We start from the raw sequence: 26,580 nt of genomic DNA, 5'->3' as shown, positions 1-26,580 counted from the left end.
TATATTTATGTGTAGATATATACATACACACACATACATATATACATAGATTCATACATATGTAGACATCTACTTTCCCTAACAAATTCTACTCCTGATCTTTGTTTTTATGTTTGTGTATATCTCTCATTTCCTATCCTTCCCAACTCCTCTACTCTATTTCTACCTGCTACCTTGACCTTCTATTACTTAACCTATTTTCCCCCCGCAAGGATCCCTCCCTTATCTTCCCACTCCCATAAATCTAAACACCCTTCTATACCCCCCTTTAACCTTTCCCTCACACTCCTTTCTAGAGATCCCTCTCTTATCCTCTCCCCCCTCCCGATCTCCTTAGGGTTTTATTTCTTTATTTCTTTCTGGATTTAGGAGACTTTTATACCATTTTATATGTCTGTGTATATATATGTATATATATATATATATATATATATATGTATATATATGTATGTATATGTGTGTATATATATGTATGTATATATATGTATGTATATATGTGTGTATATATATATGTATATGTATGTATGTATGTATGTGTGTGTGTATATATATATATATATATTGTTCCCTCTTGAACCGATTCCTGGTAAAAGTAGGTTTCAGAACTAATAGCCCTCCTCCCCCATCTAATTCCTCTGTGTTGTTTCTTCCTCTCTCGCCTCATTTATATAAGATAATTATTCCTTTTAGCTGTTCCTAAATGGTTTTACTTTTTAAAGTTATATTATACTTAGGTCTACCCCAATCTTTCTTACAAACTACCCAATTACTAATAAAAATCTTAGACATACATTTTACATTTTACATACATAAAAGGTAAACAGTGTGTCCTTATTGAGTCCCTTGTAATTAGTCTTTGATGCGTACCGTACATTTCTCTTGGCTCTTGTATATCAAATCTTCTGTTCAGATTTGTTTGTCTGTTTTTAAACGAAGTCCTGAAAGTCTGGCAATTCATTAAGTATCCATTTCTTTTTCATTCAGGATTATGCTTAGCTTTGCTGGGTATCATATTTTTGGCCAGAATATAAGCTCTTTTTCTCTTCAACATATAGCGCCCTAAGGCCTGTGGTCTTTTAGTGTCTCCACTGCAAGGTCTTGTGTGATTCTAATTGTGGCACCACTATATTTAAATTGTTTTTTTCTCATTGCTTATCATATTTTATCCTTGAGATGAGGGTTTCAGAATTTGACTATAATATTCCTGTGGATTTTCCACATAGGATGTCTCAGGTGGTTATCAGTGAATTTTTGCTATTTCTACTTTCCTCTCTTGTTCTAATGCTTCAGGACAATTTTCTTTAATTATTTCTTGTATTATGGTATCAAGATTCTTTTTTTTTTAAGGCAATTGGGGTTAAGTGACTTGCACAGGGTCACACAGCTAGTAAGTATCAAGTGTTTGATCTGAGGCCGGGTTTGAACTCAGGTACTCCTGACTTCAGGGCCGGTGCTCTATCCACTGTGCCATCTAGCTGCCCCAAGATTCTTTTTTTAAAATAGCTTTCAGGCAGTCCAATTATTCTTTGTTTTCTCTTCTTGATCTCATCTCCAGATCAGTTGCTTTTCTTATGAGATGTTTCACATTCTCTTTTTTTTCTTTCATTTTTTATCTTTTATTTCTTGATCTCTTATAACTTCTCTGGCTTCCCCTTGCCCAGTTCTGATTTTCAAGAAGTCATTTTCTTCCTTGAGATTCTGGATCTCCTTTTCTTTTTGGTTGATTTTCTTTTCATAATTTTCTTGGGTTTTTTGGATTTTTTTTCCCCTCAATCTCTCTCATCTGATTTTTGAAATCTTTTTTTAAATTATTCTACGAATTCTTTTTGGGCAGGTGACCATTTGACATTACTCTTTGGGGTAGAAGAAGGTTCTTTGCTTCAGTATCCTCCTCTGAAAATGAACCTCAGTTTTCTCTATTCCCACAGTAACTATAGTTGTATTCTTTCCCTTTTGCCTGTGCATTTTTTTTTTATTTGTAGTAGCTTAGTTTTTACAATCACCTCTAGTCCTGGGTTATAGAGGATGGTGCCTCTGGCCTCAGATCCTCCTTCAGCTCTCCCATCTGGCCTGGAACTGAAACCAAGACCTCCAACCTCTCATCAGTGCCCACAGCAGCATCCCTGCTCCACTGCTTCTGCACTCACCCAGCAAGGGCTGGCTCCTTATCACCCCAGCCTTGTCTCCACAGCACAGCTGGTCTGGCATTCCTCATCAAGAGAGATTCCTTTGATCTTCCCTGGCTCAGACACCCAACTCCCCTGTCTGTCTGGGGGTAAAAGTTCCTGTGGCTGGGGCCAAGGCAGCCTCCCAACCCAGCTAACCCCAGGGCTTGCCAGTTGTTTAATGGAAACTAGCCTGGAGGTGTTTACACTTCACAGGGACCACACCTCATCCTGGGATTTTTCTTCAGATCTCCTCTGATTGTCCCAGGAAGACCCCTGTTCTTCTCCTACTCTTATTTATTTTCACCACTCTATGTTCACCCTTGGGCACTACTTTATTTTTTTTTTTTTTGTGGGGGAAAATCTTGAGAGCTTGGAGTTTTCCAATTTACTCCACCATCTTCCCAGAATTCTCTCCTCTCTAACCTATATTTTAACATAGCATTTCATGAAGTCTCACATACTATTCTCACAAGGAAGATGGAGAGATAGGGGCTAGACAATGGTGCAATTAGCTGAATTTAGAACTAAAATCATTAAGATTCAGAGAATAGTCATTGTTCAACACCCACTTAACAGGATGCTCCAGGTATATGTGCTCCAACCTGTGCTGTTCAATACTTTTGTTAGTGATTTGAATAAAGTGTTGATGACATATTTATCAATTTTGGAGATGACACAAAGCTTGAAGGATGAGCTGACATCCTGTATGAAAGTGATAGGATCCAAAAAGATTTTGATACACTCGAACACGGGACTGAATCAAAAAGATGACACTTCATAGAGATAAATGTAGTTTTATGCTTGAAGTGTTTTTTTTTAAAGCATCACTAGTTCAAGAGAAGGGAGGCATTGTTAAACAGCAATTTGCCTGAAAAAGATCTGAAGATTTTAGAAGGTTGCAAGTTCAATATGATTCCATGTGAGTAATATGGTAGAAAAAAAGAAAGGCTAATTCAATCTTGGGCTATTTTAAGAAAGACGTCATTTATAGCAGTAAGGAGGTGATAGTCCCACTGCATTCTGCCCTGGTCAGACCACATCTGGAATATTATTTTCAGCTCTGTGCACTACATCTTAGAAAGATCCTTGATAAACTGGAGTGTATCCAGAGGAGGCCACCCAGTATGGTAAAGAGCCTCAAATCTGTGCCATATGAAGATTGGTTGAAATAGCTTGGGATGTTCATCCTGGAGGAAAAAAAGACCCAGGGGACCCTGGAGAACTGTCTTCAAATATCTAAAAGGCTTCCATGTTGTAGAAAGATGAGACTTGTTATGGTTGGCCCTAGAAAGTGGAAATTGCAGAAATAGATTTAGGCTTGATGTTAGGAAAAACTTCCTAACACTTCGAATTTTCCAAAATTAAGATGGGCTACCTCAGGAGGTAGTGAATTCCCTCCTACTGGAGGTCTTCAATCAAAGGCTGATTGACCACTTTTAGAAGATGTTGTGGCAGGAAATCCTTTTCACATATGGGTTGAACCAGTTAGCCCTTGAAGTCCCTTCCAACTCTGAGGTTCCAGTGAGCATAATATTCAGCTTTCAAATACTTCAAACAAGAGAAACATAAAATGATCCAGAAGCCAATGACTTAAAAGGAAGAACTAGAAGATGAAGGAGAAGTAAAGAGGAAGAATTTAATTGATAGTCTATGGCTGAATTCCATATTCTCTTATATGGGAATAAACTTTTTTTTTCTTTTTGCCAGTAGGTTGGGTAGATGCAGAGGGAAGTCACTTGAGCAGGAAGAGGGAAGGCAGGAGTCAGAGGGAAGTCAGTAGTACACTGGATGAGAAAAGAGAAGGCATAGTAATTTCTTCAGGCCATCCATTTGCCTGGCTTTGAGAAAACTGGGTATGGTCAGAGGAGGGGAGAAATGGTTTCACCCAAGAAATCGGAATGATTTTGGGGTAGGGAGGAATGGATATTGAGGTGTTCCCATGGTGGAAAAGAGCAACAGAAATCTCATAATGGATTTTGCTTTAGTGGGGGATTAGAGGAAGAAGAAATGAAAAACCTAAGAGTCTACCTTCCAAGAAAAATGGTCATGATTCCCTGCACTTCATCCCAACCCTGAGGGGGAAGTCAGTATGTAGGGTAAAAAGGTGGAACTTAGATCCAAGAGGCAGAAAATACTGACCTTAGAAAAAGTGAATGATGAAGGGGGCAACAGGGGGTAGGCCTGGACCTCATAACTGAAGATGTAGAGATACCACACCATATTGCCTACTTCATGAATTTTCATTTATTTCTCAGAGTGAAGTTTGGCAGGTGACTCTAAAAACAAACAAAAAGGTATGGATGAAATGCTCCTTCAATTTACAGATGACACAAAAACTAGTAGAGATATCTAATCTGATAGGTGACAGGTATTAGCTAAAATGTGTCAACTGAGCTAAGTTCAAATCTGGCCTCAGATACCTAACACTTACTAGCTATGTGACCCTGGGCAAGTCACTTAACCCCATTGCCTAGCCAAAAAAAAAAAGTGTCAACTGCTTGAGAGTTTGAAAGTATCTAAGAAAATGAATTTAATAGAGACAAGGTTAAGCTAAAAACAGGCTAGAAATTAAGATTCACAAGTACAAAATGGTAAAGGCACAGAGAAGTAGCTATTTGTCTGGAAAAGATGGGGGGCTAGTAAGGGGAGGGAAGGACAGTATGGTGCCAGCTCAATACAAGTCAACGATGTGATGAGACAGTTCAAAAAAGATAATATAACCTTGGGCTACGGAGGGGCTTAGGGACAAGGACTAGGGAAGTGATAGTCTGACTATTTTCTGCTTTTGTCAGACCAAATATGAAGATTTGAATATGTTCCATTCTGGGAACCCCATTTGAGGAAGATGGAGAACATGCACATGGCAGCAGTCAGGATGGTGAAAGGACCATGATGGGATAAAGAAACTGGGGATGTTTAAACGTGACACAAGAAGACTATGGAAGGATGAGAGCGCTATCACATGAAGAGGGATTTGACTTGTTCTGCTTGATGCCAGAAGGTAGAATTAAGGACACTGGGAAGAAGTCGCAGAGGGGTAGATTTAAGGTCATTATAAGGAACAATTACAGAGATTCAAAAGGGGAATGGGAGCAGACTCTACCAACACCAAAAGCTTTCAGCACAAGTTAGATGGCCATTTATCAGACATGTGGTGAGGATTCTTGTTCAGTTACAAGTTGGACTCAGTAGCCACTGAGGTCCATTCTAATTCTGAGATTCTGTGATTCTTCTGAAGGAAGGAAGGCACCGATAGCTTCCTTAGTGAAGGTGGTGAGTAGAGAGGCAACCTGGTAGGATGTCAGAAGATCTCAGTTTGAGTCTTTCCTCTATTTACTGGCTATGTAACCCTGGGTAGGTCTTTATCCCTTTGGGGGCCTCACCACTCACCTTCATCCACACTCCCCTCCAGCCAAACTGGCCTATTTGCTTATTGATCATACACAACACTCCATCTCCCACCTCTGGCCCTTTGCAAAAGCCAAACCCCTTATGCCCACCTCTTGGAATCTCTAACTCCATTCAAGGATCAGGTCAAGCACTAACTCCTCCATGAGACATTTCTTAATACTCCCAATTATTAGCATTTCCCCCCAAAAAAATTATGTTTACTTTTCTGTGTACATGCTGTCCCCTGCCTTCCTCAAGTAAAATATAAGTTCTATGGAGGTAGGAAATATTTTCATTTTTGTCTGTGAATGCCTATTGCCTGGTTTCATTTATAGCAAGAATGTCTAGATTATCATGATTCACCTCCTTCAACAATGTATCCACTCAATAGATTAGGTACATAAAACACAGTAGGAAATGATTATAGTCATCTACTATTTGATAAACCAAAGACTCCAATTTTGGGGATAGGAACTCACTATCTGACAAAAACTGCTGGGAAAACTTGAAAACAGTATGGCAGAAATCATGCATAGACCAACATCTTACAACACATACCAAGATAAGGTCAAAATGGTACACAATTTAGACATAAAGGGGCAAACTATAAGCAAGGAGAGCGAGGAATAGTTAATATGTCAGACCTATGCAGAAGGGAAGAATTTATGGCCAAACAAGAGATAGAGGACATTAGAAAATACAAAATGGATAATTTTGATTACATTAAATTAAAAACTTTTTCACAAACCCAGTGCAACCAAGATTAAAAGAGAAGCAGAAAGCTGGGTAACAATTTTTACAGCCAGTGTCTCTGATAAAGGCCTCAATTCTAAAATATAGAGAGAACTGGGTCAAATTTATAAGAACACAAGTCGTTCCCCAATTGATAAATGGTCAAAGGATATGAACAGGCAGTTTTCAGATGAAGAAATTAAAGCTATCTATAATCATATGAAAAAAATGCTCTAAATCACTATCAATTACAGAAATGCAAATCAAAACAACTGAGGTACCACATCATACCTATCAGATTGGCTGACATCATAAAACAGGAAAATGATAAATGTTGGAGAAGATGTGGGAAAACTGGAACACTAATGCTTTGTTGGTGGAGTTGTGAACTGATCTACATTCTGGAGAGCAATTTGGAACTATGCCCAAAGGGCTACAAAAACCCTTTGACCCAGCAAAAATGATCACTTCTAGGTCCGTATCCCAAAGAGATCATAAAAATGGGGAAAAGATCCACATGCACAAAAATATTTCTAACACCTCTGGTAGCAAAGAATTGGAAATTGAGGGGATGCCCACCAGTTGGGAAATGGCTGAACAAGTTGTGGTATATGAATGAAATGGAATACTATTGTGCTTTAAGAAATAATGAGCAGGCAGACCTCAGAAAAACCTGGAAAGACTTGCATGGACTGATGGTGAGTGAAGTGAACAGAACCAAGAGAACATTGTACACAATAACAGCCACACTGTGTGATGATCAATTATGATTGACTTAGCTCTTCTCAGCAACACAATGATCTAAGACAGATCCAAAAGACTCATGATGGAAAATGCTATCCACATCCAGAGAAAGAACTATAGAGGCTGAAGGCAGATCAAGAAATACTGTTTTTACTTTTTGTTTGGTTTTTTTGTGTGTGGCTTTTCCCTTTTGTTCTGTTTCTTCTTTTACAACATGACTAATTTACATGATTGCACATGTATAATGCATAACCCTGTATTTGCTTGCTGTGTTGGCGGGGGGAAGGGGAGGGGAGGGAATGAAGGGAGAAAACTTTGAACCTCGAAATCTTATAAAAAATGAATGTTGAAAACTATCTGTACATATAATTAGAAAAAATAAAACGCTTTTTACCAAAAACCAAAAAACACAAAAAACAATATGTCCACTCACTGGTCACTGGACAATGATCTCACATTTACAGTATTAATAATAAAATTAAAGTTCATACACAGACTAAAAACTGTGATTCTTAACTCCCTCTTCCTTATTTCCTTCCCAATCGGGAACTGCCCTGGGTCCCTTTGTCCAATCACTGTTCCCCTTAGGCTTCCTTTTTCATGTTATCTACCTTTGTAAGATTGTAAGCTCCTTAAAAACAGAGAGTGTCTTTCTACATGTATTTGTATGTCTAACACTAAGGACAGTGCTAGACACATAATAAGTGCTTAATAAATGATACTTGACTAACTTGCACTATCTTTACAAGAAGCAAAAGAGTGGGAGAGAGAAAGACATTTTCATTTTTCTTTGTTTCATGGGTTACCAAGTGTTGATTCAGGGGAGGAAAGTGGGCTGGGTTGTCTTCGGATAATTGCAAAGTTCCTTTAACGACTCCAAGCCTCCCATGAAAGCAATTTTATTACTCAGTCGATCAGTCATGTCTTGATTCTTTGTGACCCCATGGACCACCCATCCTCCACTATCTCTCAAAGTCAGTCCATGCTCATGTTTGTTTTCTCCATGACACTACCTAGTCATCTCATCCTCTCTTGTCCCCTTTTCTTTTAAGACCAATATTCTAACACTGTTGCTGCATGGCAGGGAAACTTGGAACATAAGTCGTTAAATACATATATTTTCTTAATTATCACATAGAAAGCAATGAAAATGCATGTGGGATGGGCAGGGCATCAGCAGGCTGCAACATATAATCAAGGAAATTCAAAGAATGATAGTAAAAATCTCATCAATGGGGCAGCTAGGTGGTACAGTGGATAGAACACCAGTAGGACCTGAGTTCAGATCCGGTCTCAGACACACAACACTCACTAGCTGTGTGACTCCGGGTAAGTCACTTAACCCCAACTGCCTCACCAAAAAAAAAAAAAAGTCATCAAGCAAAGAAGGGAGGGAGGAAAAACAAGCATTTATTAAGTGCCTACTGTGTTCCAGTCACTGTGCTTTTACAGTCTTTATCTGATTTGCTGAATTTACTCTGCGGCAAGCTTATGGGAGAACATGGAGAAAAATAAGACAGGATGGGCAGGTTGCAATCTGAAATGCTGGGAGAAATAGCCAAATCTTTGAAATCAGAGATTCATTTGAGAGTATTCCCAGTGCCTAACATATAGCAGGTGCTTGATGAAGTGAATCAGCAAAAGCTGGTATATAGGTCTCAGGTCTCTCCCAGTTCTAATAGCAGTTAGGAGGTGCAGTGGTTAGATCACTGGATCTGGAGTTAGAAAGACCCAAGTTCAAATCCAGCTTCAGATACTTACTACCTATACGACCTGGAAAAGTCATTTAAACTCTTCACCTCAGTTTTCTCAGTTGTAAACTGGGGATAACAGCTTATCTTGCAGGATTGTGGAGGATTACATTTGAATTTAAGAAGCACTTAGCATAGTACCTGGTACATAGTAGTGCTATATAAATGCTAGCTATTACTGTTGTTGTTGCTGTTGTCATAGAATACTGATAATAATAATGGCAAGCATGTATACTGTGCTGTAAGATTTGTTACAGGCAGCTAGATGATAGAACACTATACCTGGAGCCAGGAAGACCTCGGTTCAAATCTTTATATTTACTAGCTGGGTAACCCTGGGTGAGTCACTTTAACATCCCTCAGCCTCCATTTCTTCATTTGTAAAATGGAGATAATAGCATCAACTTCCCAGGTTTCTTGTGAGGATAAAAAGAGATATTTGTAAAGCACTCTGCAAACTTTAAAGCACTATATTAATGGTAGCTAATACGTTATCTCATTCGATCTTAATAACCACCCTGGGAGGTGAGTTCTACTATTATCCCTACTTTACAGGTGATGAAACTGAGGCTGAAGGAGGTTAAAGGGACTTACCCAAGGTCACCCAACTAGCATCAGAGGCAGAATTTAAACTCAGGTCTTCCTGACTACAAGTTCCATCGTCTCTATCCTAAGATCTTTTCCAGAACAATTCTATTCTATAACATTCTGGATTTAGTAGGAAAAAGCATTAGAGTAAAAGTGAGATTTTTGTTTGTCCAAGAGATTAATGCATTTCTCAGAGGACTCTTTACAATTCTCCAATCAACCCTTGGCGTCACTAATTTGGGGTCACATTCCAAGGGTGGGAATCATACTGTCATGTATGGTATATTAAAGCTGAAACACTGGCTAAAACTGACATTAGCTCTCCAGCTTAGGAATGTAGAGAAGAGGAATTTGAAGCACTAAGAGCCAGCTCCAGCTGCCAAACCACTGGATGATTTTCCAGCTGCCTTAGTTCTTGAGTGATGAGTTGGCCACTTAATGTGAAAGAGCAAACTAATCACTCACAAATTTAGAGATTATAAAGGGTATGTGTGTGTATTTACATATATATATATATATATATGTATATATATATATATATAAATATATGTAAGGGAAGGGGAGGACAGACAAAATGAGGCAGTCCAAATACGCTCTTTACCTACTTCTTATATTGATATTCAACCTCCCCTTCTAGAAGCTTCTCATCCAGGCAGAAAGAATTTTTACCAGGGAAAATGTTGGTAGAGATTTGTTCTCTCTAGGGTCCTGTTCCATTTCACCATCTCGTTTCAATACGAAAAGCCTATTTTCTACTCAACATTTAATAAGAATCTATAAAATACTAATCACAGAATCTATACTATTTATACTAATAATATAATATACTATATATACTAATCACTCTCCTGGCCTAAAGTCAGATATCAGTGCATTCTGATAAGGAACAGAGATTACTGGGCAAGCTGGTGGTCAGGAGAAAAGGGTGCGATGAACAAAAAGGAGTTGTAGAGGGTGCTGGTCAGATCAGAAGAGGAGGTCCTCAGGGAATACAAGATGGAGGAAGAAAAAAGATGTCAGCGGGAATAATGGAGAGGAATAAAGACCAGAGAAATTATGGAGGTAGGGGAAGGGAACTCTAGAAAGTTTCATTTTCTTGTTCCAAGCTCAGCTCAGGGACTGGGAGCTCAGTGCCTAGCATACAGGCTTTAAAATATCTAATGTAATTACTAACTCAAAATTAACCCAAGCCAGGAAAGTAAATGTTACCATCCCATGAGTAACTCGGTAGTAGATTGAGGTATAAAAAGGCGTTATACCCCTACTTAGGAAATTAAAAGGTCAGTTGCTTCTCAGAAAATAAGAAATAGAACAAACTCTCATTGTTGAGTTTTCCAATGAAAAAGATTTGTATTTGGCAAATCATAGCAAAGGGTAGATTAGTGAGATTTTACCTTGGAGAATTAACATTAATCTCTAAGCAACAGCTTTAATTTTAAATACAGTTTCTCAACTACTTCAACACTCTGAGTTATCAAGCATCAGTGGACACCTGGTTTAAGGTTTTTAATGAAGCCAGGGTTATCAGACTGATGTCCCCATGAGCGAACTGGCGCTTTATGCAGTTCTGGCCACAAACTGACTAGCTAACCACTTTTTAATCTGTGCCCTTGAACACAAGAGACACTCCGAGTATGCATGTAACATCCTAAATACCCTGAGCTCATCATTCTGAGGAGCTCACAATGAGAAAGGACCTCAGAGACTTGCATATGTCCAACTTGCATATGAATAGGAACATCCTACCACCCTCCACAACATTCCTCACAGCTACTATTTACATCACTTCTATCCAAGGATGAAAAACTCACTACCTCAATTAACTCATTGAGTCCACTTCTGATCAGGTCTAACTGAAATAGAATCTAATCCTCAGCGATTTCTATACATTTCTCTGATTCAGTCTCATCTGCTGTCTCTCCCTAAGATGCTTCAACTCACCTCGTCTTTGGCTCTTGTCAGCTCTCCTGAATACAATGGTTTTTGCTTACACACCAAGTTGGTCCAGATCAAAGATGTACGGTCTTTGACCCGAACTGACTAGTTGCAAGGTTTTTCTACGCAGCCCTGTCCTCTGTGGAAGCCTCAACAATGCCAAGGGATCAGCACCTTCTGTAAGCTATATGTTATCTCTAGCTTTCCACCAGCACACAGCCTCCCTCAAGGCCTTGTAGATGTGGGTTTAACAGTTACAGCTTTTCATGACTTGGCTCCTCCCTAACTCTCTCTAGTCTTCTCAGGGTTTTCTCCCCTCTGCACTTTACGATGCAGTCACACTGGCCTATTTCCTGGTCCTCACACACGAGACACTATCTCCCGTCTCTGTGCCTTTGTATTTGGCCATCCATCTCACCTGGAAGGCTCTCCCTCATCACCTCCACCTAATAGCATCTTTGGCTTCTTCTGTGAGCACAACTTCCCTCTAACATTACCACATACCTAACTTGCATAAATATTGCATATACCTACACATGTATTTCTTTTCTCTCCCAGTAGAATACAAGTCTCTCAAGGCCAAGAGCTATTAGCGCTTTTTATTTTTAATCACAGCATCTAGCACTGATTAACTCTTGCTCTCAAAACCTTTATTACTTCTCTCCATCTATGCTCTATACCTCTTGGCTATTCTCCACTATTCTTTTTCCACTCTCTCTCTTTTTTTCCTTCCTTTTCTAAGTAGCTTTTCTGAATCTCAATCATCATTACTGGGAAATTTCAAATCCTGTTACTAATGATTGATCAGTAAAGTTACCTCTGCAACCAAAATGCAGCATATTTTAAAATTCAATTTTTAAGTCCTTTATGTGCCAATAACAATTTTTGTGCAAGACATGATAAGACACAAAAGGGATGTAGGATGGTGATGAAGAGAGACTACAGAGTGAGAACCAAAGTGAGCCAGCAGTATTAGCAATATAAAAAGTTTAAAAACCCCTTTGGCATGACAGAAAAGGTTAAGAATCACTGCTCTTCATCATTTTGTGCAAGTCTTTTCATGCCTAAGATTAATGAACTAATTATTTCTTATAGCATAGCAGTATTCCATCACAACCACATGCCACAACTTGTTCAGCCATTCCCCAATTGATGGGGGATCCCTGCAATTTCCAGTTCTTTGCCACCACAGAGAGCTATGAACATACCAGTCACATTCCAAGTTATAATTACTATTTGTGTATTTCCCTCCATCTTATTTTTACTATTTTTTTTTGTTCTTGTTATTGTTGAGGCAATTGGGGTTAAGTGACTTGCCCAGAGTCACACAGCCAGGAAGTGTTATGTTTCCGAGGTTGGACTTGAACTCAGGTCCTCCTATCTCCAGGGCCGGTGCTCTATCCACTGTGCCACCATGCAGCCCCTACTATTTTCTTTCTTGGCCTCTAATTTTACCTTATTCCTGTTACCTCTCAAATACACACATCCCTTTAAAAGCCCTATCCCCACCCTCTCCCCCATTTTTCTCACCTTTCCAGATGTACACGTTATTTCCTCTTCAATCCAGATAAGAGTAAGATTCCACCATTACCAGCCTTCCACTCCCACTTGCTTCCTCTGTATTAATTCTTTCATACCCCATTTTCATCATATAATTGATCCCTTTTGCCTTTTTTTACCCAATTTTGTGAGTAGAACCAAGAGAACATTGCATACATTAACAGCAATATTGTTAAAGAACAACTTTGAGGAACTAAGTAATTTTCACTATTTTAAACATACAAATTAAAAATAAAGGACATATGAAGAGAGGTGCTGTCTACATCCAGAGAAAGAACTAACAAGATATATAGAATAATTTCACATGCACACGCACACACACACACACCCCTAATTTGTGTCTAATGGTAGCCATCTCTAGGGCGCATGAGAGAGGGGGGAAAAAGGGTGGGGAAATAAATATGATAACTTTGTTGTATGTTTGGAGGGAATAGCAAGTTGTACAATGTAGATTTGTGGTTTTGTGTGTGATCATCTTTTTTATTGTACTGTGTTATGGAAATATTTGTTTCGTTCCCTAAATTGAAAATAAAATAAATCTAAATGTGAGGGGGGAAAAAAAGAGGATGAGGAGTGGCAGAAGAGATATAGGATGATAGGGGGAATGGAAGAATCAAGTGAGATTTTTTTCAGCATGGGGGAGACACAGGCATGTCTGCAGGCAATAGAGAATGAACCAGCCACAGGGAGAGACTAAAGTTGAGTGACAGCCTGGAGATGACAGACAGCATGGTAAATCACAGTGCAGTGGCTATAGTCTTAATATTGATTTCTATTGAGTTTTAAATTTTACAAAGCCCTTTTGTCACCACAGCCTGGAGGTAGGTGGTAAGAGGTGAAGTAATTTGACCAAGACCATAAAGTTACTAAGTGTCAGAGACAACTATTACTTGAATTAGGCTCTTCTGATTCTGAGAGAAATGTGAACATATTCTAGTCATATTTTTCCCTGCTTATGATTAATGGTATATGAGGCAAATAGCGAGTTCTTTTCCTGGGCATTTAGGTTGGCTTCAGGGTATTTTATTGTGTATTTGTATGTACACAATTGTACATCATTGTATACTCCGTGGACTTGGAAATTGGCCATTCAATTGTCAAAGTATTAACAGCTAATTCACTTAGCACCTAAGTATTTAGTTCAAGTATGTTCTTTCCAAAGCCGTGTTTAACATACAAAATATAATCAATATATTACATTGTCCTTCTAGCCTCTTAATATGAATGTAAAGTGCTCCTCTTCTGAAGATCTTTCAATAAGGAAAAGCTATGTCAACTTCATGGAATGCAAAGCTGAAGAAGAAAGAGAAATATTGCTCCTAAAGACTGCAAAGGAGACAACAACTGTGCTGGCAGGAGTCAATGGCACATTTCAGTTTACCTATCTATTCTCTATGCATAGATCCTTCTGCTTTAGGCTCAGGTGGACATATACCTGAGTGAGTGAAGGTGAAAGGCCGACCTTTTATACCAGGAATTCTTTCAGGGCTCCCTTTGGTAGCTAGCCATGGACCCTTCTCAGAATAGTGTTTTTAAATGTATAAAATAAAATATATAGGGTTACAAAGGAAACTAACTATATTGAAATGGTTATAAAAAATGTTTAAGTGACATACCTCAAGTTAAAAGCCCCTGCTTTTAACTCTTCTAAAAAGGCAGTCAACACAGACACCAATCACATCACAAAATGAATCCCTTGCTTTTCCATTGCACATAAGTGCACTAAACTTTCCCTTGTTTCCACCATTTTGCTCTATCATGTCCCTCTCCTTCCACAAGTCTTTCAAAATGTCTTTTCAACTTAAGCAAGTTCACTGGCTACATAAAAACATTATAGAACAGTTAAATATAGCTCATTCAAAGACCAGGACTTAATGAGGAAATTAAAGAGGTAACACTCCATAGACCACATTCTGCCATAGTTTGAGGCTGTAATATTATGATCCTACATAGTACTGCGTGCCTATTATCTTTTCATTACATTTAATTAGGGGTGGTATTATAGTTCAAAGAATACACCTTAAAAAATCATATTGCCCAGTTCCTTTGCACCAATTAAAACATTTCTGTCATCTCAGAATTGGGAAGGACTATAATTTCACTACAAAGACAGAGAAGCTCAATGACTACTTCCCCTCAATCTCCTCAAAGACAATTGCTTAGTCAAAAAGAATTTCAAAATTTCCACCATAAAGACTAGCCTTATTTTAAGGAAATTACTTTTAGGTTTTCAAAAAATACTACATAACTGATCACTTTTCAAGGGGCTAAAACAAAGTATAATGCTAAAAATATTCAGTGTGGGAAGTAGTTGATAGAATTATGGATAAAATGCGATGTTATAAACAGGAAATTGTAAAATTCAGGAGTGAGAAAAGTTTAACTAGTTAGTAGCATATAGGTTGCGAGGGGACAAAGATATATATTGTGTGGAAATTCTCTACAAAGAGACACATTGACCCTTTCAAACCAAAAACTTTTTGTACACTATTAAACATAATGAGTCACTCATGCCCCAGGAAAAAACTGCTTTAAGATTATAGTATTTAAAGCTGAAAAGGAACTTACAAATGATCTAGTCTATAACTTACCCAAAGTCACCCTGATAGTAATAGACCCAGGTAGCATATCTGTCTTTAGATTCTAAATCCAGTGATCTTTCCATTACACCATGGCTTGTTATTAAAAATGGCGCTTAAAAAAAAAACAAGCAGCATTATGTTTAACAGTTGCCCCAAAAAGTTATTTTTAAAAATTTTTTAAGTGTTTTATTACTAACAGCAAATTTAATGCTCTACTCTAAGTAGATAACTGCCAAGAATGCCTACCACACAGAACTACAGATTTAATAGTTCTGCTCTCCAAATATCTTTAAGCCATGCAAATAACCAATTCAGCAAACATGGCAAGAGCACTTTTTCATTACTGCTATAATAACCATACATTCTAACAAATAACTGAGATATGATTTGAAGGGGCCAAATGCATATCATAGGGTGCAACACAAAGATGCACTCTTACGTTCTGCAAATGAACCTCTCTCCCCTTTGCTTATTTTTCAGTTCCTCAAATGAAAGATTCCAGTAGGTTTTGATTATGTTGTTTAGTTAAACATCAGATCTTCGAAAACATCATCAGTAGAGTGCTTGGGATGGACATTCAGAATTGGAGGACTATAGTGGAAATCAAATTAAGCACAGGAAACATTCTGAATACAGTACACAACCTGTAACACAATTGCAGAAGTATGTACTCATTGACTACCAACAACATGTTACTTCCAACTGCTGTTATTAGTGAGTTTTTGGTTACGCCAACATACCCCTGACAACTTAACATGAAGAAGGCACAAGCAACTGGGTCTAAAAGTGAAACACTCATGTCAAACAGGCAACAAGGTCAATAACAAGACAGATACTAAAATATCCATGAAGTACACAATAGCCAAAGGAAGGTTTTGTTTAGGCAACTCTTGTGTCTAGCCATTGCAAGGTGAGGAAACCTAATAAGGTCTTTTCTATAATGACTAATACAACTGGCACGGCAAGATACTAGATGATTCAAATATTTCATAACCATTCTTTAAGACCTGACTTTTTTGATGTCAAGCTCACATTCATACAAGTTAATGCAATATTACTGATAGTATTACTATTTTAATCTTTAAACTCTTGGGGATTTAAATTTATATAACTCTTATAATCACCTAAGTGATCCCTAGGTTATTCTACCTTCCTGCTCCCAACATTCTTTCTCCTCAAACCACTTTCCTGGGGGATTGAAGACCTGAGTTAAATTTAGAAAGCTAAAGAGGAAATCACTAATGGTATTATAAAGTTAAAATGATCTTTAAATGTTATAGGAAAACTTGGTAAGTATTTAAATGTGCTTACTCCATAATCTATCAATGAGACTCTTTAAAACAAACTAGTCTAGTGATTTTATAAAACTTGTATACAGGAAAATAACTCCTAAATTTGTGGAAACCCATTGAGAGTTGTCTACCTCTTTTCCCTTACTTCAACTGTCACAAATTCACTTGAATGACTACCGTAAAATTATATAATTTGTATCACAGTTAAAATGGTTACCGGCAGAGTAGTTCTAATTTTTAGAACTGAGTAAAAACCTGAGTAAATATAAACATAAATATAGGATTTTCTACTATGAGACAAGATTGTCTTTTAAAAAAAATAGCACTTACATTAACTGTACTATCAAAATGACCCCACCTTCATATCAAAATTAAATGGTTCTTTTTCAGTAGGACTTTCATGTGAAAATATATTAAATTCATGACTAGTAGTAGATTGCTGTTCTTTTGAGTATCTTATAACATGCACAAATTCATAGCTTTTGACTAATCCAGTTTTTAAAATGCCTACTTATTTGGTGTGAATATTCATTTCACTATAAATTCTACCCTACTCCCAAAAGCTGTAACTATATTTTAAATGAATAAGTACTTTCCTTAATTTTTTTTTTTTGCTTTTTAACTGTTTTCTTTAGCTCTTTTAGGAATTCTTGCTGGGTTCGTGTCCAATCTGCATTTTCTTTGAGGCTTTGATTGTAGATATTTTCAAAATGTTTTCTTCTGAGTTTGTGTCTTGAGCTTCCTGGTCACTTTAAAAACTTTTTATGGTCAGGTTTTAATGGTTGGCTCTTTCTTGACTTTGAGCTTTTTGTTGGAATTGGGTTCTGCTCACTTCTGGAGGAAATTACTGGGCTGAGATTTTGCTTTCACAGCTCAATTTGTGGGCCTACAGGTTTCTGGTGCTTCCAGTGTGGTATGGTCACCGCCCTCCTTTACTGTCCTTACACAGGTAAAGTCCCTGGCTCTCTCCCTCATTCTCCGCCCTGTAGCTGCAACCCAAAATGGAGCAATGGGCAACAGAACTGCCAAATCGTCCCTGGTTTTGTGCCTGGAATATTTGTCTGACCAGGAGGTCAGTCAGTGTCGCCCTTTCCGATCCCTGGGTGCCTCTGATACCTCATAGCCCATTGCCACTTCCACGTTCCACTTCTGGCCAGCTCCCACCCCCCTGTCCATAGACCTCTCTTAAGGTCCTCCTAAGTTGCCCTGGACTAGAACTGCCTCACTGTGACACTACTGGCTTTCCCACTCACAATTCTGCTCAGTCCTTTCTGTGGTCACTTTGGAGGCAATGTTTTAGAGAAAATTTAGCAGTTGTGTGGGACCTTTCACTCTGCTGTCTTGACTTTACCCGAGAATAAATCCTTTTCACAATACAACTCTATTCTAGCACATCTCCTCTCTTGCTTATCCAAAAAAATAGCAACTACTTGACTATTACTCAAATAAGCTTAAAAGACAACAACATGTACAGACGGAACTCTTTTAAATGAGAAAGTTTCCTTATCAACTAAACTGTGCCTTGCACAAACTGTATGAAGTCTGTGAGCCATGGTGATTTACTTGCACTAATTACCTTAACACCTATAAAATGGATATAATACTTCTACTATGTACTCATGAGATTCACTTTGTAAATGTTAAAGTAATGTATAAATATGTATTCTTATTAACATATACCTTAGTATTCAGCAATTACACCAATTAATTTCTCAGCAAATAAAACTATAGTGAGTAGGAAGAATTCATTTCTCTGGCTTTATAGCAGTTTCAAGAACAAAATATTTTCCACTATCTTTTTTTGTCATCTAACTTTATAACTGAGCCTATTTTGAAGTATGTGTCTCATTTCTATAAATTGATGACTCTATATTATACTTATAACCCATCAAGACACCTTAGTAAAGTTAAGAACAGAAAGAACGCTGCAAGCTCACACATGATGAAATCATTTATTCAAAATACAGACCACCAAAAGATCTAATAAAAACAAATTTCATGTAAAGCTTTTAATGCCATTAAATACGTTTATTGACTGGGATGGAGCCTGAACACTACTTAATAAGGGTTTCTCCAAATCTCAATCTATAATAGAACTACCTAGTTATTTCTATTCATATCAACTCTTTCCCAAAATACCAGTGTCATAAACATAGGCTGATTTTCTTGCAGTTATTGAAGACACCAGAACTCCTAATAACCTCAATTTTGGGGCCAATCTCTAGGAACACAAAAGACAACACACAATTTCAACTCTGTAAAAACTGGAATTCCTAAATTTCTCAATTTTTTCCACTACACTTCCACTTCCACTTCCACTAATTAAAGAACAATAAGTATTTCCAGAGAAAGAAACTGAATTTCCTTAATTTTTCTGTCTCACTTTAATAAGTTAAATATGACAAAACACTGAGAGAAAAGGAATTAACCAAACAACATAAGATATTCTCCTTCCCTCTCTCCCCCAACTGCAATCAAAAATGTACTCCTACAACAATCCACAAGCATTTATTAAGCACTTCCCGTGTTCTAGGCATTGTGCTAAGGCTGGGGATACAAATGCAGAAATAATATAGTTCTTGTTGTTAAGGAACTTACTTTCAAACCATGAAGTCATTGATTTTCTGCAAATGTGATACCTACTATGTTCAATTCATACATGAACTAACATTAGGTGTAAAAATGTATACTATACACACCTCCTATCGTGCATTCCTTCTTCTCCTTTACTTCTTACTGCCTTAGTTCAGGCTTTCATTTTCTCCCACAGAGATTTTGCTGGCTCCAGTGTCAGATCCTCTTTCAAATTTATTCTTAAGACATAGCTGCCAAAGTCATCTTCCTAATGTACAAGTCTGATCACGTTTCTTCCATGCCCAAAAGTCTTCCTAGTCTCCTCACCCACTGCCTACAAAATAAACTATACACTCCTTAGCCTAGCCCTCCACAATCTAGCTCCAACTTACCCTTGGTCAAACTTTACTCTGTACAACTCCCCCTGGTACACTGTACTTCCTTGGGGGCAGCTAGGTGGTGCAGTGGATAGAGCATCGGCCCTGGATTCAGGAGAACCTGAGTTCAAATATGGCCTCAGACACATAACACTTACTGGCTGTGTGACCCTGGGCAAGTCACTTAACCCCATTGCCTACCCCCCCAAAAAATTTTTAATTAAAAAAAATTTTTTTTAATCAAATTAAACTTCCTCCTATTCCTGATTGCATCCTGCCCTCTTTCACCTCACTACCCTCCATATAGATTCCCTCAATAAATAGCTTTGTCTGCAATGATATTCCCAAATCCAAGCTCTCGCTTCTACTTTGAATTTCTCAAATTAGATTCTAATTTGTAGAGTCTTAGAAAGCAAGGTCTCTATGGTGCAGAGAAAAGTGCCGACCTACATAGGCAGGCAGAATGAGCATCCTCTTAGAGGGGTTTCTGACACCAATGAAATCACTAATCCAGCCTTTATCCCTATTCAACTTTAATTTAAGGAATATGTCTTCCACCCACCCCACTAGATTTTGACTTCCATAAGGGCTTTCATTTTATCTGTGTTCTCCAACATCTAATACAAGGTATTTCTTGTGCAAAATAGTTGCAAAAAATGTTTGTTGAAACTGAAATTAACTTCTTAGCAGTTTCCATTTCTGGGATTAAACCAGTTGAAGACATTGCAAAATTATTTATATTTCCTTCATTACAAATTTATCTCCCAGGAAATGGATATAGAAAACACAAACAATAAAGTCCAAGAAATATTGAATATGATGCAATGTAAACACATGTAAATATAAACATATACAGTTTTGTTCAGTCAAGCTTTCTCAGTGCAATTCCAAATGAAGTTAGATCGTAACTAAAGGGAAGTGCAGTCCCTCCAAATTCTCTTCAGCCCTGAGCTGCCAAACTGACACCAAGGAACTATAGGAGTTTGATACAATAAGCACTTAAATGTAGGTATGTCATTGCATGAGATTCCTCAAGGGACTAGCAGAAGAGATTAGTACTGGTGACAGTTTCATGCTTTCATGGTTAAGAGGCTCCACGTTAGGCACACCAGTACTGATAAGATCTGCAAGCATTTGATAGCATTCCTAGTCTGTGTTTTCAAGAACTAGTTAAATAAGTAATTCAGTTGCCATGAATACAGGACATCAGTACCACAAATTTAAAACAGCTGTATTTAGTCATACAGGCAAAGGAAAAGCATCCTTAATATGTGTATATTGAATTTCAATGAAAAATATCACTATATTCTGGATTTTCTATAGGCTAACCAAAAGCAGCTGAGATTTTAGAGCTGCACTATGAAAAGTTTACAAGTTATTTGACATTATTCAAATTGTTGTGTTTGGATTAGAAAAACCTGATGTCTTAATATGTAACTTCCTCCTAAATTCTTACTACCTGTAGATTACAATAAGCAACATCTTTGGGAAGTTAAAGTGTTAAATACTAATAAAATTTAGTCAACAAAATTTTCAACTTACAAGTTTTACAAATTAAAAACAAAACCAGTTTTAAAATAAATCAAAGCCACACATCTTTATATCTCCTTTAGTAAAGTCTGAATGTAGTTTCCAGGTATTGGCACATATCAACACTGGCTTTGGATAATTCAATAAAATGCACTGTATCATTGGTCTGAAATGAATAAAACATGGCACAGGAAAAACTTATTACTTAATAAAATAAAACCCTCTTCAAAGGCCCAAAACTTAAGCCTTAATAATCTTTTAAAGAAAAATGATAGTATAAGACCTCTTCCTGACAGAGATTTCATTATTCAAAACAACAACAATAAAAATACATGTTGGAAAAATAAGAAATCATTTTTACCGAAAACAAAGCAAAACAAAAAAACCACCCACTAATTAAGTGGAAAAATAATAACAGTTGATAAATATGGATTTAATGAAATAAGGCTAAAAGGGGATGATTTTTAAAATCAAGTTATTTGATACAAAAGAGCTTCTTTCACTGTTATCTCCTTCATTATTTCAGCTGTACTTTATTCCACAGTAACAGATTTGGCCAGATTTCTTGGGAAATCAACCTATAATGAGAAGGTAAAGATAAAACAACAAATTTAAAGTTATTTTCTAAAATAGAAATTATACTCTGTTTTTTTTCAATGTTATTAACAATCCCTTCAAAAATCTTTTCAGTGAAGGCCCTAGAAACTGCTCTATTCCTATAAACAAGCTTTCCCTTACATTAAAAAAAAATTATATCTCTTCATTAGAAATTACAGAAACTCCTACAGACAAAAAAAAGGTAAATTTATCCTAAATCCTACATGTCTAGTCAAGATAAGACAAACTTAAACAATGTAATTAATATGGGGGGAAAAGGTAATTTGTAAAGTATTTTGCTAGGTTATTAGCAATATCATATCTATTTTCTTCTGATGAAAGGAGACCATTTCCTTGTATCTATAAAATAAACTACGATAATACAAACCATTACGAACATATACGGAAATACCTAAGAAATAACAGCTGATCAACTTATAAACTTCATGTCAGAAAGTGATCAAATATGTCATTTCATGTTTTTCTACCAAAACATTTTTTGAGGAAACTCAAATACTTAAATGGATGCGTGATCTTATCAATCTGGATGTTCCCTTCAGTGATATAGATTATAATCCATCTACCCTCACTAATCCTTTGTTACTCACATCCAAACCTTCCATAAAGTCACCATGGGGCATCCATCTGACAGCCTGGAAGCCTCCCTTGCTTTCTTTCAATATCTGTAGAATACCAGTATTAAACAAGACATGCTACCCACCTGTCAACCCTCACTCTTGCCACAATACTAGCCCTTCTTTTTGCATATAAATTTCCTTGATTACAGCTCTATCCCTATTCCTTTTCAAAGTTCTTCACTGATTTTATGTTGCAACTTGCTCACATTCACTGGATACCTCTCCATTATCCTCAATGATATTCATTTTCAATTCGTCAGAGGCTGCTATGTTCTGTGTTTCACAGGTATACAACAGTACCAGTAGAACAGTGCTACCAAAGAGGTAGGCAGGCTGCCTTTGTTTCTGGGAGAAACTGAGCCATTAAAGGAACTCTTGCAATTTCCTGAAGGCAATCAGTCCATTCTTCCCCAATTGAATTCTGGACAACTTGTCCATTTGTACCATCCGTCCCCAATATACACACTGACAGACAAATTTCATAGGTCATTTATCCAACTAGAGTTTTAATCTGGGGAAGAGACATGCTTCATCCACTTGATCTTTGCTCTCTGGATGGTCAGGACAGACTCTCTGAAGAAGCACTGCAAGGCTCTGAAGTTTGGTGCTCATCATCCACAAGGAATCTGTCTTCGACTCAGATTATATACTCCTTTGTCACAGTGGCCAACAGCTTTGGCAAACAAACATCTCCCTATTTTATAAAGCCTCACCTAGTGGTTGTGATCAGAGAAAGCTGATTCAGGGATGACTTTGACACTGGTTAACTATCATCATGATTACACGCTTTTCTCTGTCTGGTCAAATATAAACAATTTCATTTTTTGTGATGATACTCAGTGTTTGCTACACCCAGTACCTACAAAATTTTTCTTGAAGATAATATTCAAGATGTAGTAAGAATGTGAAGATTGATGGTGATTCAGTTTCTCCAGTAACCCTAATTGCATCCACTGCAAGGTCACTGGAGAGGATCTCACATCCAGAGTAAGTTCCAAGAGCCAAGCTAAAGTTTACATAGGGCTTAAAAATTATGTGATTCTGGGGTGCAGCTAAGTGGCACAGTGGATAGAGAACCGGTCCTGGATTCAGGAGGACCCGAGTTCAAATCTGGCCTCAAACACATAACACGTACTAGCTCTGTGACCCTGGGCAAGTCACTTAACCCCATTGCCTAGCCAAAAAAAAAAATAGGGTGATTCTGTGAACTCTCTACCCTCTTTTCTGCCACTCTGTCACCATCACTGAAGAAGAAGCAAAAGATAGCACAGGACTGAAATCTAGTTTGTATTTTTCTTGTTTCATGAGTTGCCATGGATAAAGAATACATCATTAGTTACAGCCTCTTGATAATAGGGAAAGAGTAGAATAACAATCCATAAATGCCTTTGCTAAATGTTAGTGTTATACGAAAAGCTTATAAAAATTTATTAGGAAGACCTGGCTCAAGTTCCACCTCTGAAACAAACTGGCTGTGTGTGGCCTTAGGCAAGACACTGACCTTCTCAGCATCCTGAACAACTCTCTAAGGCGGTAAGTGTATGAAAACAGAGGTACCATCTAAAATTTGAAAAGCAAGCAAGCAAGCAAAGAGACAAACCATACAAACACTTTGTAGTAACTGGCCACTCACGTCATATCCTCTCAGAACAGCAAGGTGGAAAGCCAGTAGTTGCAAAGGGATGACACTGAGAATGCCCTGAAGGCAGTCCACTGAATGGGGCACCTTGATTGTCCTCTTGGTGTTCTTGATAGTCTCGGTATCTTCTTTGTCACAAATAATTACAGGTCGTCCCTAAAAAGAAAGAAAGAAAGAAAGAAAGAAAGAAAGAAAGAAAGAAAGAAAGAAAGAAAGAAAGAAAGAAAGAGAAAAATTTAACCAAAAATATATAACAAAGACAATGGGAAAAAATACTTAGAAAACAGGACTTCTCCCTTCCATCCCCATTCTCATTTAATATGAGATTCATCTAACTGGTAATTTTGTTGCTGTCATCTAGTCATTCAGTTGTGTCCAACTCTTCATGACCACATGGAGCACTGTTCATGGGGTCTTCCTGGCAAAGATACTGGAGTGGATTGTCATTTCCTTCTCCAGTAGATTAAAGCAAACAGAGATTCAGTGACTTGCCCAGGATCACACAACTATTAAGTGTCTGAGACCCAATTTGAACTCAGGTCTTCCTGACTCCAGGCCCAGTATTCTACCCTCTCAGCCATCTAACTGCCCAACTAGTGATTAGCAGTAGCCATAAATGCATTTTTACATTATTGCATAATAGTATAGTTGGTGAAATAACGGTCATTCAAAATATTATAAACTCAAAAATAAAATTTCTGTAAAAGTAAATATATGTATACATATGTATGTATATACATTTTCATACACACACACATACACATACACACACACACATATATATATACATGTGAAATAGACATACAAACAAAAATAAATAACACAAAATTAAGTATTAAAAAACTGTCCTATTTGGGAGAAACTACCTCTTGACATCTCCATCCCATGCATATTCAAGAAAGGATTGTTGTACCAGTTCTCCCTTCCCTCAGATGGCAATGCCTCACCCTCTGACTCTCACCCATCTCTTCCTGTACCACAGCATCCTCCCCCACCGTCTCCCAACAAAGAATTTAAGGCACCTTAGAACTAATAACAAATGAAAACTTCCCAACCCCCTAGCCAATTTCTTTATTGTTTCTCCAAACCCATCTGCCTTTGCCATCTTAGGCGAGGATTCAGGCTCTCTGATGACGCTAAAGTCAGAGTGCCAAGTACTCTCTGAAAGGAAAGCCCCCCCATCACTATGCAGTTTTGTAGGCAGGGAGCACTTGGCCTACAGAACTTCAATAGACTCTTCATGGCCAAGCTAGCCAAGAAGGCTAACAAAGACAGACTACTTTCAGATTTCTTCTTCCCTTCCTCATCCCTTTTTTCTCATTTCACTGACAGAACACCCATACATTCAGTTGAAAAGCATGGAAATTCTCCTCAGCTTCCCTTCCATTTGTGACATCCCCACAAAGCCAGCTCTACAATTCTAAACAAAGACCTCAAGAATGCAAGCTTCACTACAAAATATAAACTCTTTAAAAGGGAGTAAAGAGGAAAAAGGGAGTAGCTTCTAAGACAGTGCAATTACACATTGTAATGAGTTTTTATACAAACCAGATTTGGGTGGAAAGTGCAGCTTATATTTAGGCCAATATGGTATCTCTGAGTACTTACACAGAAGAGCAACTGATCCAAATTATAAATAAAATTGTATTTATTTCTTTAGGAAAACAGAAGTCAAATAGATTAAGTCACATACACTCCCATGATAATACAAAAATCTAAGCTAGTAGCTTTCTCCCATAATAAAGAACTGAAAAATTAATTTTAGGGTATTAAATTCTTTTACTAAAGTCCTCCTACAAAGCTTTATCAGAGTGAAAAGATAACTGTTTTCTTAAAAATTTTGTCAGCAAGCCTACCCTAGAAAGGTCTTGAATAAACCTCAGCAAGTGAAAACCCCAAGTCAGCTAAATTTAGAGAAGTTATTCATAAGAAGAATAACACAAAATAATGAATTTTTCTTACCTCAGCAATTCAAACTATCTACTAAGGCATGGATATGGGGCAATCAACATTGGTGAAAGTCCACACACAAACAAAAGATCATAAGCCAGTAAATTCTAACAAGGTTTTATTACCTAAAACCTTTTGTCTCCAAAGTGAATGAAAACAATCAATGCAGCACAACAGCATCTGTCTTACCTGTCGAGCAACCACTTGCTGCAGAGCATTCTGGCACTTGGCGTATGTATTATCTCGCATGATGATCATGATGACAGGCATCAGTTTATCTACCAAAGCCAGTGGGCCATGTTTTAATTCGCCAGCTAAGATACCTTCTGAATGCATGTACGTGATTTCTTTGATTTTCTAATGGAAAAGAACCAGATGCATTAGTCCCTCATTTAGTGTTTCTTCTGTCCAGTTTTAAATAGAAAGAAATCTTGTGGCATCTACTAGGTGACCTTAAATTTTCAAAGGTGATATGCCAACAGGGCTTGAACTCTGGTAAGTCATACCAATTTAGAAAAGTTTCAACTGTAGGC

General features: G+C 37.5%; 1 protein-coding gene across 3 annotated transcripts in view; it reads right to left on the bottom strand.

Annotated features, from left to right (window-relative positions):
• Positions 1-18,680: 18,680 nt before the first annotated feature.
• The window catches only part of GFPT1 (glutamine--fructose-6-phosphate transaminase 1), a 56,353-nt gene continuing 48,453 nt past the window's right edge, over positions 18,681-26,580 (bottom strand). For all 3 annotated transcript variants that reach the window (XM_020985370.2, XM_020985371.2, XM_020985373.2), the window contains 3 exons: positions 26,237-26,404; positions 24,092-24,253; positions 18,681-21,801 (listed from right to left, as the gene is read on the bottom strand). In XM_020985370.2, coding sequence (XP_020841029.1) covers positions 21,757-21,801; positions 24,092-24,253; positions 26,237-26,404 — 375 coding nt within the window. In that variant the 3' untranslated portion in view covers positions 18,681-21,756. The remainder of the gene's footprint in view (positions 21,802-24,091; positions 24,254-26,236; positions 26,405-26,580) is intronic.

This window comes from Phascolarctos cinereus, unplaced genomic scaffold, assembly GCF_003287225.1.
Source record: "Phascolarctos cinereus isolate Bilbo 61053 unplaced genomic scaffold, phaCin_HiC Scaffold_2;HRSCAF=192, whole genome shotgun sequence".
NCBI classification, from domain to species: Eukaryota; Metazoa; Chordata; class Mammalia; order Diprotodontia; family Phascolarctidae; genus Phascolarctos; species Phascolarctos cinereus.
Note: the sequence above shows the minus strand (reverse complement) of the source record. Positions and strands in the feature narration are given on the sequence as shown.